We start from the raw sequence: 15,039 nt of genomic DNA on the forward strand, positions 1-15,039 counted from the left end.
GTTTGCTGATCCCTGCTCAAGAGCATTCAGAAGGCATTTAGCAGATGGTAGGAACCTGGCAGAGTATGTGTTCAGTGAATGCCTGTAGAATGGATGAATGAGTTGGTTTATTAATCTGCGGGTGGGGTGTTCACTCCTAGGAGATGTGGAGGAGGTAAGGTTGTGGGCTCAATCCCAACACTACCTCTAAGGACCAGAAATCTGTGCAGGAGCATGGATGGTGATCTGACACCTCCGTTGGACTGTGAGGAGGAGTGGCTGTTGGTGTTCATTTATTTAGTTATTAGACATTTATTTAACAAAATAATTCCCAAACACAATAATAAATCATTATTCTAGTTGTGGACCATGTACTATTTGCTGGTTACTCTTTGGTGCTACATATGCAATGTCTGAAGTGTTTTTAACATTCCTACAAAGCTGGTCATATTCCTGTTTTACAGATGGCAATGGTGAGGCTTAGACATTGATTCACACATCTGACATCACATCATTACAATGCAGCAGAGCCAGTTTCCAAGCATGGGTCTATCTGATGCAGGAGCCCATGATCTTGCCACTGAGACCACGGGCCTTTATATGTACCACATTTTTAATAGTACTGAGGAGGTGGGTATCAACAAGCATGGTTCCTGCTCTTAAGATGATTGTGATCTAGAGTGGAAGTCTGAATTGCCTCAAATTCTTTTTGGAATGAGATATTAGGAAGGCTTCCTGGAGAGGGAGATGAAGATTATGACTGTGATAAAAGCAACATGTAATGTTTATTATTTACCATGTGCCTGATACTGTGCAAAGCATGTTGCAGACACTATCTCTTTTAATCTAAATAACTCCATGTGATTATGTGATAGACACTGCAGGGCTGAATTATGTACCGCACCCGCTCCCCCCACCCCATCCTGCAGTAGTTATGTTCCAGTCATCATGCCCAGTACCTGTGAATGTGACTTTATTTAGAAAGAGGGTCTTCGCAGATATAATTAAGTTGGAAATTTTGAGATGATATCGTCCTAGGTTTAGGGGAGACTCTAAATCCAATGATTAGTTGTCCTTAAAAGAGAAAGGAAAGGGATATGTGACACACAGAGACACAGAGGGGAAGGCCATGTGCAATCGGAGGGAGAGATTGGAGTTTTTCTGCCACAACCAAGGAATGTCAGGTGCCACTAGAAACTGGAAGAGGTAGGAAAGAATTCTCCCCTAGGAACTTCAGAGGGACTCTACTGGGCACATTGATTGTGAACTTCTGGCCTCCAGGAAAACAAAAACAAAAACATATATATATATGTGTGTGTGTGTGTGTGTGTGTGTGTGTGTATATGCATGTATATGCCACCAAGTCTGTGTTAATTTGTGATGGCAACCACAGAAAACAATTATTACCCTACCCAGGGAAGTTTCATTAGTTGTCCATGGTGGCATACCTGGTGAGTGCTAGAGCTTTGAATCGAAGCTAGAGCTTTGATAAGGTAGTCTACTTTAGATTGCTAGAGCAGGGTTTGGGTTCCAGATGTGGTGGAACCTGATTAACAAAATGTTGTGGGCAGAATCCCACTGGGCAACTCTGCCTGTCAACTCTAAGTGAGCATTTGTGCTTATTCCTCAGAGGCCTTGTTCCCGCCACAAAGGGCAAATGCCCCTCTGCCTCCTGTGTAGAGAGGCCCAGGTGGAATCCCCATAGGGAGCTTGCTGGGCCATATGTCCATGCTGTGCTGACAGTCCTTGTGCCTGGAACAGAGCCCACGTGGTATGTGCCAGCTAGGGACTCAGAGGGCAGCCTTGAAAAATGTGGCCTGGAGCTGGATTGGGCATTTGAGGCACAGTCTGTGGACATAGCAGGAGGAAGAGGCCTCCATGCTTGGTCTAGGGGGTGGGGAAAACATTGTGTGCCTTTTTGTGGTCCTTGAAAGAACAATGACCTTGGTTGGGCTGATGAGGAGGGAGCTAGTGCTGAGTTTTACCGGGAGCTTCATTTTAAATTGCAAATGATTCAGGACTCCCCAAGGGGGAAAAAGAGTTGAAATAGACCCCAATGCCTGAAGGAGTGAAAGTGTGTCCTGAGAGCTGCAGCTGTGGAAAGGCTGTCGATGCAAGGATGGTCTGGGCCTACAGGGACCTCACAGTTAACTGTTTCTTGAACTTCCCCCGTCAATCATTTCCATGCCAATCAGTAGCTGTGTCTATTTGGCCAAAGCCTGTGCCACTGCCCTCTTCATTCTTAGACTGCCTTGGTTTATCTCACTGCAGCTCCATCTTAACTAGCTAGAGGGAAGGAGGAAGTTACCCTGACTAGGTCACCTTGCAAGTCCAGCCTTTCACATTGGCTGGCTGCATTCTTGGGGGTAAGGATCATTATTAGCTTCTAAAGGCTTCCTGCAAATCTGTGTCCATCCCTTCTTCATGGGGAACAGACATAGTTGAAACTCAGCCAGTCAGTTAACTGCTAGTGTGGTTGGAAAGACCAACTCATCAGGCCAGCAGTAGATACTAAGGGCTGGGTGGGTCAGGATGTGGGGAGGGGAAGGGCAAATGGAGCTGCCATTTGTTGAGTCCTGCCAAGTGCCAGGCAGTATGCTAAGATTTTTTTTTTTCCTGATTTTCTTAAACTTAAGTATCACAGCAGCTCTTTGAGATAAATTTTCCTGTCTCAATTTTATAGGTAGGAAAAAGGGTTTGAGGGCTTAACTCTTAAGTGACTAATCTAAGGACTCACAGTAAATGGCAGTGATGGGATTTGAACCTGGAGTCTTTCTAACTCCAAAGGCCACGCCCTTACCTACTGCTTCTGAGGCCCGAGATGCAGACCAGACAGGGCCCTCAGGGGGCTGCTTGGTGCTAGCTCTTCTATGTGGAGATTGTGGAAAGGGACTGGAAAAACAAAGAGGCCATTTTTTACTTATTTCATCATTTTAACCAGTTCTGGCCCAGCAACTAATCAAATTTCTGAGAACTTGTCAAATCACATGCTTTCATTTTAAGGTGAATATGTTTAAGCTCCTTTCTCCCACTGGGTAATGTTATGCATTCTCTCCTCCTGGGCGTGTGATATGGTTTGGATTTGTGTCTGCTCCAAAATCTCATGTCAAATTGGAGGAAGAGCTTGGTTGGAGGTGATTGGCTTATGGGGGTGGATTTCCCCCATGCTGTTTTCATGATAGTGAGTGACTTCTCATAATATCTGATAGTTTAAAAGTGTGTGGTACTTCCCCCTTTACTCTCTCTCCTGCTACCATGTGAAGAAGGTCCTTGTTTCCCCTTCACCTTCTGCCGTGATTGTAAGTTTCCTGAGGCCTCCCAGTCATACTTCCTGTTAAGCCTATAGAACAGGGAGTCAATTAGACCTCTTTTCTTCATAAATTACCTAGTGTCAGATAGTTCTTTATATCAATGTGAAAATGGACTAATACATAAAATTGGTATCAGCACTGCTATAGAGATACCTGAAAATGTGGAAGCGACTTTTTAACTGGGTAACAGGCAGAGGTTGGAAGAGTTTGGAGGGCTCAGAAGAAGAAAGGAAGATGTGGGAAAGTTTGGCACTTCCTAGACACTTGTTGAATGGCTTTGCCCAAAACGCAAATAGTGATATGGACAGTGATGTCCAGGCTGAGGTGGTCTCAAATGGAGATGAGGAACCTGCTGGGAACTGGAGCAAAGGTCACTCTTGCTATGCTTTAGCAAAGAGACTGGTGGCATTTTGCCCCTACCCTAGAGATCTGTGGAACTTAAGAGAGATGATGATTTAGAGTATCTGGGGGAGGAAATTTCTAAGCAGCAAAACATTCAAGATGTGACCTGGTTGTTTCTAAATGTATATGCTCGTATGTGTGAACAAATAGATTATCTGAAACTGGAACTAATATTTAAAAGGGAAGCAGAGCATAAAAGTTTGCAAAATTTGCAGCCCAGTCATGTGGTAGAAAAGAAAAATCCATTTTCTGTGGAGAAATTCAAGTCTGCTGCAGAAATTCACATAAGTAAAGAGGAGCTGAATGTTAATAGCCAAGACAATGGAGAAAATGCCTCAAAGGCATTTCAGATACCTTTGTGGCAGCCCCTCCCATTACAGGCCCAGAGGCCTAGGAGGAAAAAATGATTTTGTGGGCCAGGCCCAGGGCCCAGCTGTTCTGTGCAGCCTTAGGACATGACGCCCTGCATCCCAGCTATTCCAGCTCTGGCCATGGCTAAAAGGGCCAAGGTACAGCTCAGACCATTGCTCCAGAGGGTACAATCCCTAAGCATTGGTGGCTTCCATGTGGTGTTGAGCCCGTGGGTATGCGGAAGACAAGAGTTGAGGTTTGAGAACCTCTGTCTAGATTTCAGAGGATGTATGGACTTGCGTGGATGTTTAGGCAGAAGTCTGCTGCAGGGGTGGAGCCCTCATGGAGAACCTCTACTAGGGCAGTACAGAGGGGAAACATAGGGTTGAAGCCCCCACACAGAATCCCCACTGGGGCGCTGCTTAATGGAGGTATGAAAAGAGGGCTACCATCTACCAGACCCCAGGATGGTAGATTCATGAACAGCTTGCACTGTGCTCCTAGAAAAGTCACAGGCACTCAATGCCAGCCTGTGGAAGCAGCCGTGGGGACTGTACCCTGCAGAGCTGCCCAAGGCCTTGGGAACCCAGCCCTTGCATCAGCGTGGCCTGGATGTGAGACATGGAGTCAATGGAGATTATTTTGGAGCTTTAAGATGTAATTACTGCCCTGCTCAGTTTTGGACTTGAATGGGGCCTGCAGCCCCTTTGTTTTGGCCAATTTCCCCCATTTGGAATGGCAGCATCTACCCAATGCCTGTACTCCTGTTATATCTTGGAAGTACATAACTTGTATGTGATTTCACAGGCTCTTAGTGGGTGATGATACTTTGGACTTTGAGTTAATGCTGAAATGAGTTAAGACTGGGGGACTGTTTAGAAGGGATAATTGTATTTTACAATGTGGCTTGGGTTGTATTGCAGGGCTCCCAGGGGAGCTGAAGAGGCTCAAGAAAGGACATGAGATTTGGAAGGGGCCAGGAGTGGAATAATATGGTTTAGATTTTTGTCTCTGCCCAAATCTCATGTTGAATTGGAGGAGGGGCCAGGTGGGAGGTGATTGGATTGTAGGGACGGGTTTCCTTCCTGCCATTCTCACAATAGTGAGTAAATTCTCATGAGATCTGATGGTTTAAAAGTGTTTGGCACCTCCCTCCTCGCTCTCTCTCCTGCCACCATGTGAAGATGGTTTCCCTTCACCTTCTGCCATGATTGTAAGTTTCCTAATGCTTCCTAGTCATGCTTCCTTTTAAGCCCGTGGAACTGTGAGTCAATTAAACCTCTTTTCTTCATAAATCACCCAATCTCAGGTAATTCTTCATAGCAGTGTGAAAATGGACTGATTCAGCATTCCTCTTCCTAAGCAAGAGACTTTTTCAGAAGCTCACACTCATACATTGGATACACACAGATCATTTTATTACCTTCTGTCTCCTTTCTATTGCACAGGAAAATGTACTTAGAAGCTATTGTGGTGACTACACCAATAAAGCAATTACATTAATGAGTTTTCTGTTGTGTTACATTCATTTTTAACTTTGGATGTTGTCTAACTTGTCACATCACCTTTCCCCCAGCCCCCACTATCTCTAATCCTGCCTGTGCCCTTAGTGAGTCCTTTTGGTGGTAGGCAGATATATTACACCATAGATGGAGCGTGATTCACACACACAGCGTTTACTCCACCAAGCTGTAGGTCTGGCGTTTATTGGGTGTGGGTCTCAGGGAGTTGCTATATGAATATCTTAGAGGGAAAAAAGGAGAATGATGAATGCTTGGAAAGCTCTTTCCTGACATTCTAATTCTTACCCACTAAGTGTTAAAGTGGCAATATTTAGTTTGATGATTCAGTCTGTGTAGGGGAATTGGTTTTAGTGCTGTCACCACTGGGGCTCATGAATTGATCCACCCCTAAGGTCTGCATGACTTGAGAGATGAGTTTATTTGGACTTTGGAAAGAGAAGATAGTTTTAAGCCCCATTCACCTTACAGCTTCTATTGTCATATCAAGCCCTGGCTGGTGACTGGTGTGGTGGCACCGCCAAGCATGTCTTGGCTCATCAGAGCAAAATCTCACATTCAAGTCAGATGCTGATTTCATGTGTGATTTATGGCTGTTAAGCCAAAGACATGAGTAAAGTTTAAAATCATTGGCTTATCTTGTGTGATTTTTAAGTAGCTCCCAAATCCCTCTGGTCAGCAATGAATGTTGCTTAGGAGAATTTGCAAGGTGTTTAGGAGTGGTGCGGTGGCGGGGGGGTATTAAGAGACCTTGTTACTTGAGCAGTATCTTTGTGAACATTAAACCTTCCTTTTTTGTTAAAGCCACAGGATGGCTCAGAAATGCATTCGCATATTACCCAGGATTTTTTTTTTCTTTTCAGTAAAGATAAATCTGTATATGTTTGATCTCTCATGTTTGAAGGAGATTAAAATAGAATCATTATGATGAAACTCTTTTCAAATGGTTATTCTGTCTTTGCTGTGATGGAAAGCTAGAATAAGTTTTCATTCTGGTGGCTTCAAAACATGATCCTGACATTATCAGTTCCATGCAGGGCCAAGGCGGGAGATGTTTGGGGGATTGTGGGGTGGGGGTAGGGTGGCAAGTGCTCCTTGGCCCACAGTAGTTTATAGCATCCCCCCATCCCTGTAGACATGCCTTTGAGGTTAGATGGTGATGGGAGAGTGTTTAGGTCTCTCTTAGGCTCTTGGAGAAGAGGGTGGCTTGGGTTGCACTGCAGGGCTCCCAAGGGAGATGAAGAGGCTCAAGATATAGTCTTAGTTGTATGAAAGGCAAGCCTTTCAAACAGCCAACCCCGTGGAGCCCTGGGAAGTGGCTCAGGGTACAGCAGTGATTTCCTGGGTCTGGCTCCATGGCTATCTCCAAGGCTAGCAGTTTGCCTTTCTGGTGCCTTTCTACCCCTCTGCTGCTGCTTTCTTCTCTCTCTAGCTACTGACACATTCTTCAAGCCCCACTTCAAACTCCCCACAAGGAAACTGAGTTGCTGCAAGTATCCTGTTGCTAGCTAGTCTATATAAAACAGCCTTTGCCTCAGGCACCAAGCCCTGGTCTGGCTTGTTTAGGCCAGGCATGTTTGCCTGGTACCAAGCATGCTGACCTATGACCATGGAACTCTGTCCAGCTGATTTACTCAAAAAGAAAACCGTCAGTGTGTAGCTCTTTGCATCATCTCAGGCTCCCCTCTGGCTCAGGTGGGGTTTCCAACCTCGTTCCCATGAAGGACCTTTGGGTTCATTAGGGTATCTAGCTCAGAGACTGCAGCCATCCATGCGTGGGACAAGTTATCACCATTTAACTCAACCTTCAAGGTGGTTTTTCAACATCAACTGGCCTGTCCACAGTGTACGGAGCTGAAGTCACTATGCCTGTCCTACCTGTATCCCCAATGCCACTTCTTTCTTCCCTCCTACTAGACCTGTTCTCTCCATTCTTCTTCTAGCTGTAAAACCATGAGAACTCAAGCATCTGAGTCTCCCTGACATAGCAATTCTCATGCAGAACAAAGCTAAGAAATGGAAGGGAAGGCCAGGCGCGGTGGCTCACGCCTGTAATCCCAGCACTTTGGGAGGCCGAGGCAGGTGGATCACCTGAGTTTGGGAGTTCGAGACCAGCCTGACCAACATGGAGAAACCCCCTTTCTACTAAAAATACAAAAGTAGCGGGACGTGGTGGTACATGCCTGTAATCCCAGCTACTCAGGAGACTGAGGCAGGAGAATCACTTGAACCCCGGTAGGCGGAGATTGCGGTGAGCCAAGATTGCACCATTGCACTCCAGCCTGGGCAACAAGAGCAAACTCTGTCTCAAAAAAAAAAAAAAAAAAAAAAAAAAAAGGAAGAAGTGATTGTATTGCATTTCTGCCAGCTCTGTCTCCTGCTTTGCATTTAGGCTTGCCTGATTTCTTTTAGACCCTGTCTGATTTCTCTTTAGGACAAGAAATTCCATTCAGGACTGATTTGATTAATTTGTTGATCTTGGAACCCGTCCATTGTAGAGAATGTCAAGGGGTTTCTTCTGAACACATTGTAAGAGAATCTGGAATCCTCCTACACCTGGTGGTCATGCAGGAGCATAAGAAGTGGCCCCCTCCCACGATTTATCTGTCAGCTTATTGTATTGCTTATGTCTTGCCTTCTTCCAAAAACTTAATTTATTATTCCACAAGTAGTACATGTTCCTTGTAGATGAAAAAAAAATAACAGGAACAAATTGTTCCTTGATACTTGGAGAGTAAGACATCACACGTTAAAATATTTTTCTAAAGTTAAATCAACTTTAAGCATAGCTTGCTGAGATAGACAAGAAGCCCAGTATCAGGCGTTCCTCAAGGCTTCTTCCCTTGAGAGGAGGAATTTATAAGACTCAGGAGGAAGAGGGGATGACCAGGAGGCTCTGCAGGCCCTAGCACTGAGTGCTCCTGTCTCAGTGGTACCTCCCTGTCCTTCCCCACATTAAATTTCTACCCTATCAGAGTCCTGTGTTGCAGAGGTGTCAGGCTCTCCCAAGGGAGGCCTCATAAGCTCATTCATTCCTGCCTTGCCCAGTAACCTGTGTGGGGCCATTTCCTGATACAGTGCTTGAAGCACATACCTTCATCTCTCCTATTTGGAAATGCTGGTACAATTAATTTGCCTTATTGGGCCAACAAACTGAAGACAAAACATTGGAGGAGGACTTATCCACTGCCCGTCGTTTCCTCCCTCACTTTTGGAAACCCACAAATAATAATGTTTACTCTTTTGTGGAGCAAGGAGAGTCCAGACCTTAGGGAGTTCAAAGCTGGCCTTTCCTTCATGAGTTAGGAAGCAAAGTGCCATATTGCAGCAAAAACAGATGAACAGAAGATACCAGTAAAATTCTTAATGTACTATTTTAACGTATTGGTACATAAAAAGAAGGCACAAGTCACCCATGGTTCTTCCAGTCATACTTAACAGCTGTTAATATTTTGTTGTTGACTTAATCTTTTTTTCTATGTATCTGTATAGAGGTGTACCAGAAAGGTTGGAGACAGCTTTTGCAGAGTCAGTATATCGCAGTATTTAAAGAAGAAACTGACACAAAGAGAAAAAACCAAGGGCCTGAAAATAAGTCCAGGAGTTACTTTTCCTATAAGGCTTATTCTTTTCCCTCAGCTCCAGAAGGGGTTTTTCATGAAAAAAAGTCTTCTACAAGGAGCTAAAAAGTGAAACCTCTGTTTGTATGGTGGATATAATTCTCCTTTTAAAAGGCCCCCCTCTGCCCCCATCCCAGGGGAGCTCTATGGCTGAGGACATCGTAATTGCTGAACTGCATTTCAAATCAGAGTGTAATTGTGATCAAACCAAGTGACTCTCATTACTCCTTTGCCTCTTGCATCAAAACCACTTACATTGACACCAAGCAAAGCTGAGCACACTCAGCCTGTGATTCTTGGCAGGCTGGCTTCCCTTTTAATAGGCAGGGTTGCACAAGCGGGCAGGGTAGCTGGTGCCATCTGCAGGAGGAAGGTGGTAGGTGGTGAGAGGTGCTTGTGCTGCTCTCTTCTTGGAACCAGAAATACCCAGGGCTCTGGGTTGCTTTCTGGGAGTGTAGCTAGGTGGGTCCCTGGGCTTTTATTCTAGGCCCCACCTGTCCCCAGACCTGGAAATAATTAGAGGCAAGTGTGCCTGCAGTTGTCTACTGTGTGGTGAAAGCCTGGTGGGCTGTTGGCTTCCTTTTGTCATGTATGCCCATTTTACTTCATGTACTTGGTTGTTGAGATAGCCAGCAACAGTTTTATCACGTTCAGTGGTTTTGAGTTTCTCATGGTGCCTTTTTAAAAGGCCTGACGCTTCTAGGCACAGAGGAAGGGAACGTTCTTCTAAGCCCCTTTGAAGTGGCAGGCATGGGCTTTGTTCTCTGCACACACGTCTTCTGAGAATCAAGCTGTGGATCTCCCCAGCAGGGTGCAGTGGGGTAGCTGGAGGTCATGCGTAGCCTGTGCAGACTTGGAGCACAAAGCTCCTGTTAGCTGGTTCCATTGCTCAAGTGTTCTATTGTCGATGCTGAATTTCTGTTTTGGAATTTAAAAAATTCTTATTTTTAGTTTTTTATAATGAGGAGACACAATTGCTCTCTTTCTTAAATGTCTGGCCTCATTCTTACCTAACAGTGGAATCCTGGATTACATAATTTACTGAGATATTTTTGAGTTTTTATTTTACATTTCTATTGAGGTATAATACATGTACAGAAAAAGTACACAGATCTTAAGTGTACATCTCAGTAAATGTTTACCTCTAAATACTCCTTTGTAACCTTATCACCTTATCCAGATGAAGATATAAAGCACTTCCAGCACTTCCAAAGGCCCTCTAGTGCCCTTCCCAGACAGTGCTCCCTTCCCAAGGGTAATGACAGTTCTAACTTATCACCAACTGTTCATTTTGCCTGTTTTTGAATTTGATATAAAATGAATTCATCCAGAATATATTCTTCTGTATCTGCCTTCTTTCATTCATTATGTCTATGGGATTACCATGCTGTTGTGTCTAGAAGTAGTTGTTTGTCATTGCTGTGTTTTATTCCTTTTTGTGAATTTATTACCACAATTTATCTGTTCTACTGTTGATTGGACATTTTACTTCTTGACATTTTTTAAAGCTTGGCTTATCAAAAACCATCTTTTGATGTTGGCCGTCATTTATTCCAATGATTTAAAAAAAAAATTAGCAGTGGATCTTTCTTTTTTTCCAAAGGAAATGTCATGTAGAGTCCATTCATAGAAAACAGATAAAATGTGAACTGCTGCAACTGAGATGGGGGAGGGTGGCTTGGAGCCCCCAGACTCTCTGCTTTTTCTTATTCCCATACGATGGCCCTTAGGTGAAGCAGTTTAGCTTGTTGGTTCAGACCTGGCTTCTGGAGTTGGGCTGCCTGCCTAGTTTCTCTTTGCTGTACATTCTTGAACAAATTACTTAACTTCATTTTCCTTATCTGTGAGATCGAGTTTTTTTTTTTTTTCTTTTAATAATCCTCAAAGAAAACATTAAGGAAAGCAGTGCAAGGAAAGCACTGCATGCTGTGTTCCACTCATCAAGGGTGTCATAAATGGTGTGGTGAATGCTGCTGTCATCACTGTAGTCAGTGTCATTTTCTGCAGAGTCCTAGCACACCCTGGGGCACCATCAGAAAGCCATGGATTCATGGCAGTGGCAGAATCACAGCCTTCACTGTCCCTCCAGTCCGTGACGATGTGACATGCCACAGCGTGTTGGAATGCCTCTGAGGCCCTCCTCCCTTCTAGGGCAGGAACCCGTGGGCAGCAAGTGCATCGCTCATCATGAGACTGGCAGAAGGCTGGCACTCTCCTGATGAGTGGAACTGGACCCCCCAGAGCCCTACTTCTCAGACCCATTTTTCACTATGTACCTGGGCTTGGTGGGACTATTGAGTCTGCTAAATAAAGACTACCTGGGGCTTCATCTTTGTGACAGGATGTCCTTGTGGCGTGAATCCAGAAAGAGGTTAGGATGTGAAGAATGGAGCCCCTTTTAGGCTTTTATTCTACCCTGGTTTCTAGCCAAATTGGTCTTTTGGAGTCAGGCCCAGGCCCATGTGTTGCTGGAAGGATTAGATATTACTATTATTACTGTTTGTAATAACAATAGACGACAATTATTTAGTGCATGCAATCTCCATTAGATGTGTTATTTAATCTTCCTGACAGCCCTATGAGATAGGTATAGTTACATGTGTTGATCTGCCCACCAGGCACCTCCCCATTTTAACTAGAATTAAATTCCATGAGGGAGAGATTTTTTTTTTCTTTTCTTAACTGTTGTATCCCCAGAAGCTAAAACAGTGTGGGCTCACTAAATATGTGTAAAAATGAATGAATAATTCTTTCTATTAAAGAAGAAGAATTTAGGGGCTCAGACCAGTTAAATGACTCACCCAACATCACACTGCTAGTAGGAGGCCGAGCCAGGTCTGTTTGATTCTGAGCTCCTGCTGGTAACTGTCCTCCTGTACAAGAGTTGGAGGGGAGACCCCTCCTGAAAGGATGGGATGAAAGAGAGGGATCTTACCTTGAGCTCAGTGTTTGTATGTACCTGTGATAATGAGACCAGCATGCTGCAGAGTACACATGGGACGTGCCACCTGACGTCCAGGTGGGGTCGTTCAGGACCCTCATCTGCATGAGTCCAGGTCTTTGCTGCCCCCAGACAGTCTGACAGGGCAGAGGACTTGGCGATGGGCTTCCATCTTGGCCCTTCATCAGGATTCTGCAGGCACTGGGCAGATATTCCTGTCCTGGATCCTTCTACAGGGATACTGCAGGGGAATTGATGGGGCAGGAGATGAAATCCACCATTGTCTGATAGAGGTCTTAGATCAGTCCTGTGCTTAGGGAAATGACCGTTCATACTTGGGGATTTTCATCCCCTTTCTTTTTAAACTCTAGGTATTCCCAGTAGGAAACTGCCTGTTGATCATGTTAATCTTAGGGAGACTTTTCAAGCCATTTGATTTTTTTTTTCCTGACATCAATATTATAGTTTTGTTATAGTAACAAATAGTTGTTACAGTGAGACCTACACACATATACAGAATTATATTTAAATTCATATAGAATATTTACATTTTTAAGTTATACTTTTGAAATTAGAAGAAGTACAGCTTAATTTTGATAACAAAGAAATATATATAAGACAAAAATAGACAAGAGTTAACAATAAAAACACAACTATCTGTTGTTATAACATGTGGAAACTTTTTGTCAGAAAGCTACATCTTCTTAATCTGATTGTCCACGTCATTAAAATATGGATGATTCAGTGCCATTTTGCCAGAAATTCGTTTGGCTGGATCATAGATTAACATTTTCGAGAGCAAATCCAAGCCATTTTCATCCAAGTTTTTGACATGGGATGCTAGGCTTCCTGGTTTCCATTTGGGAAATGTATTCTTATAGTCCTGTAAAGATTCCACTTTTGGCCACACTTCATTGTTGGGAGTGCCCAAAGCTCTGAAAATCCTGAAGAGTTGATCAATTTCTGAATCCCCATGGAAAAGTGGTTTTTTAGTTGCTAGTTCAGCAAATATGGTGCGTATCCTCCAAATGTCAACTGGAGTTGAGTAACGAGCTGACCCCAGCAATACTTCTGGAGATCTGTACCAGAGTGTTACTACCTCATGTGTATATACTCTAATAGGTATTCCGAAAGCTCTGGCAAGGCCAAAATCAGCCAGTTTAATTGTTCCTTTGTCATCAGTCAAGAGATTTTGAGGTTTTAAGTCTCTGTGAAGAACTCTTCTAGAGTGACAAAACACAATCCCCTGTAGGATTTGGTATAAATAACTCTTAACGAGTGAAGAATCCATGTACTGACCAGGAGGGATAGAATCCAAGTATTTCTTCAGATCTATGGAAAGAAACTCGAAGATGAGATATAACCTGGAATCCTGCATAAGCATGTCTTGAAGACTGACTATATTTGGATGACGAAGTTCTTTTAATAGAGAAATTTCCCGAATTGCAGTACTAGGAACCCCTTCCTCTTCACTTTCTAGTCTGATTTTTTTCATAGCTACCACTTGACCTGTAGTTTTGTGTCTACCCTTATACACAACTCCATAGGTACCTTCTCCAGTTTTCTCTATTTTGGTATAATCTTCCATAGTTAGTCAATGGGTATAGCAGATCCTGGCTTATTATCCCGCGGTGGCCACAGCGGCAGCTACCACAACCACGTCGCTCTCCGCTCAACTTCCAAGAGCCAGCTTTGAAGCCAAGTGCCGCCATTTGATTTTTAAATGCACTTTTACTCACAGTACAGTTGGCAGCAGGTAATTACCATTAGGCCTGTCTTAGTGTGTTTTGTGCTGCTATGACAGAATAGTTGAGACTGGGTAATTTACAATGAATAGAAACTTGTATGGCTCAAAGTTCTGAAGATTGGGAAGTCCAAGATCCGGGGGTCTAAATGTGGTAAGGTCTGTCCTGCTGCATCATTACATGGTGGAAGGTGGAAGGGCAAGAGAGCATACACAGAGAGAACAAGAGAGGGAACTCACAGCCTCAAGCCTTTTTAGAATTGGCATTAATCCATTCATGAGGGTGGACATATTCAAACCATAGCAATGTCATCATACCACAAACTGTAGCTGCAAAGAGTTCCTCTCCGCCATCATTTCTACATCCTTGGAGGAAGAACTGAAGATTTATGAGATGCAGGCAGAAGAACTGAAGATTTATGAGATGCAGGCAGAGAGTGGCTGCTCACCTCCAGGCCTTTTTTTGCTTGGTGCTTATCCTTTCTTTATCTCCATTTAAGTGTGTGTGTACCCATTCCCACTTAAGTATGTATTATCTCCTCTTCTATTCCATATTGTTCTGTGCTTAGCGTTGTCATTTTCTGGTATTTTACTTTGGAATTCTTACCAAATTGTATCTAATCTCTGTAACACGCTCTTTACCCTTTCTTGGAATTTCTGACACAGTGTTGGACCCTTTTTTGTGTGTGACAGTTTTAGAATTACCCTCTGACGTCAGCTGGGTTGAAAAAGTGCTTGTCTCCTCTTAGCCGTTTCTTACCCTGGGGTCGTTTTTAGCAAGTTTTAGTGATGGTGCCTTGCCAAGATATTTTCTTTAAAAGTTACAGTGTAGGTGTCTCCTTATACTTTCCCTCAGCATGCAGGAAGGGGTTTGCATCCAATCCTTGTAAGGAAAGATCAAGCTTCTATTGCTTAGGGAGGGTATTGGTTGGCAGAATGTGGGGTTCAGTGGATTCAGCAAATGAGACACTGAAGAGCACAGTAGTTAGGAGCTTGGCTGCGGACACGGACTGTCTGGGTCCACGGGAGGAACTGACGAAGTTTCTTCCTGTTGCTTTATCATTCTTGAGACCTACACAGTCCAGTACAGTAACCACCAGGCTCGTGTGGCTACTCAGCAGCTGAAACTGGGCTAGCCCACAGTGGGATGTGCTGGGAGTATAAAACACCA

The 15,039-nt window shown here is 43.9% G+C and overlaps 2 protein-coding genes across 2 annotated transcripts in view; one reads left to right on the forward strand and one right to left on the reverse strand.

Annotated features, from left to right (window-relative positions):
- SPOCK1 (SPARC (osteonectin), cwcv and kazal like domains proteoglycan 1) overlaps window positions 1–15,039 on the forward strand; it is a 616,468-nt gene that overhangs the window by 207,623 nt on the left and 393,806 nt on the right. The window lies entirely within an intron of this gene.
- Window positions 12,013–14,201, reverse strand: LOC126957565 (cyclin-dependent kinase 1-like). The gene has a single exon (XM_050795624.1). The coding sequence runs from the start codon at window positions 13,710–13,712 to the stop codon at window positions 12,819–12,821; it is 894 nt and encodes a 297-aa protein (XP_050651581.1). The 5' UTR covers window positions 13,713–14,201; the 3' UTR covers window positions 12,013–12,818.

This window comes from Macaca thibetana, chromosome 6, assembly GCF_024542745.1.
Source record: "Macaca thibetana thibetana isolate TM-01 chromosome 6, ASM2454274v1, whole genome shotgun sequence".
NCBI lineage: Eukaryota > Metazoa > Chordata > Mammalia > Primates > Cercopithecidae > Macaca > Macaca thibetana.

Coding starts and splice junctions, on each gene's coding strand:
- LOC126957565 (XM_050795624.1), bottom strand. CDS start 13,712: ATGGAAGATTATACCAAAATAGAGAAAACTGGAGAAGGTACCTATGGA.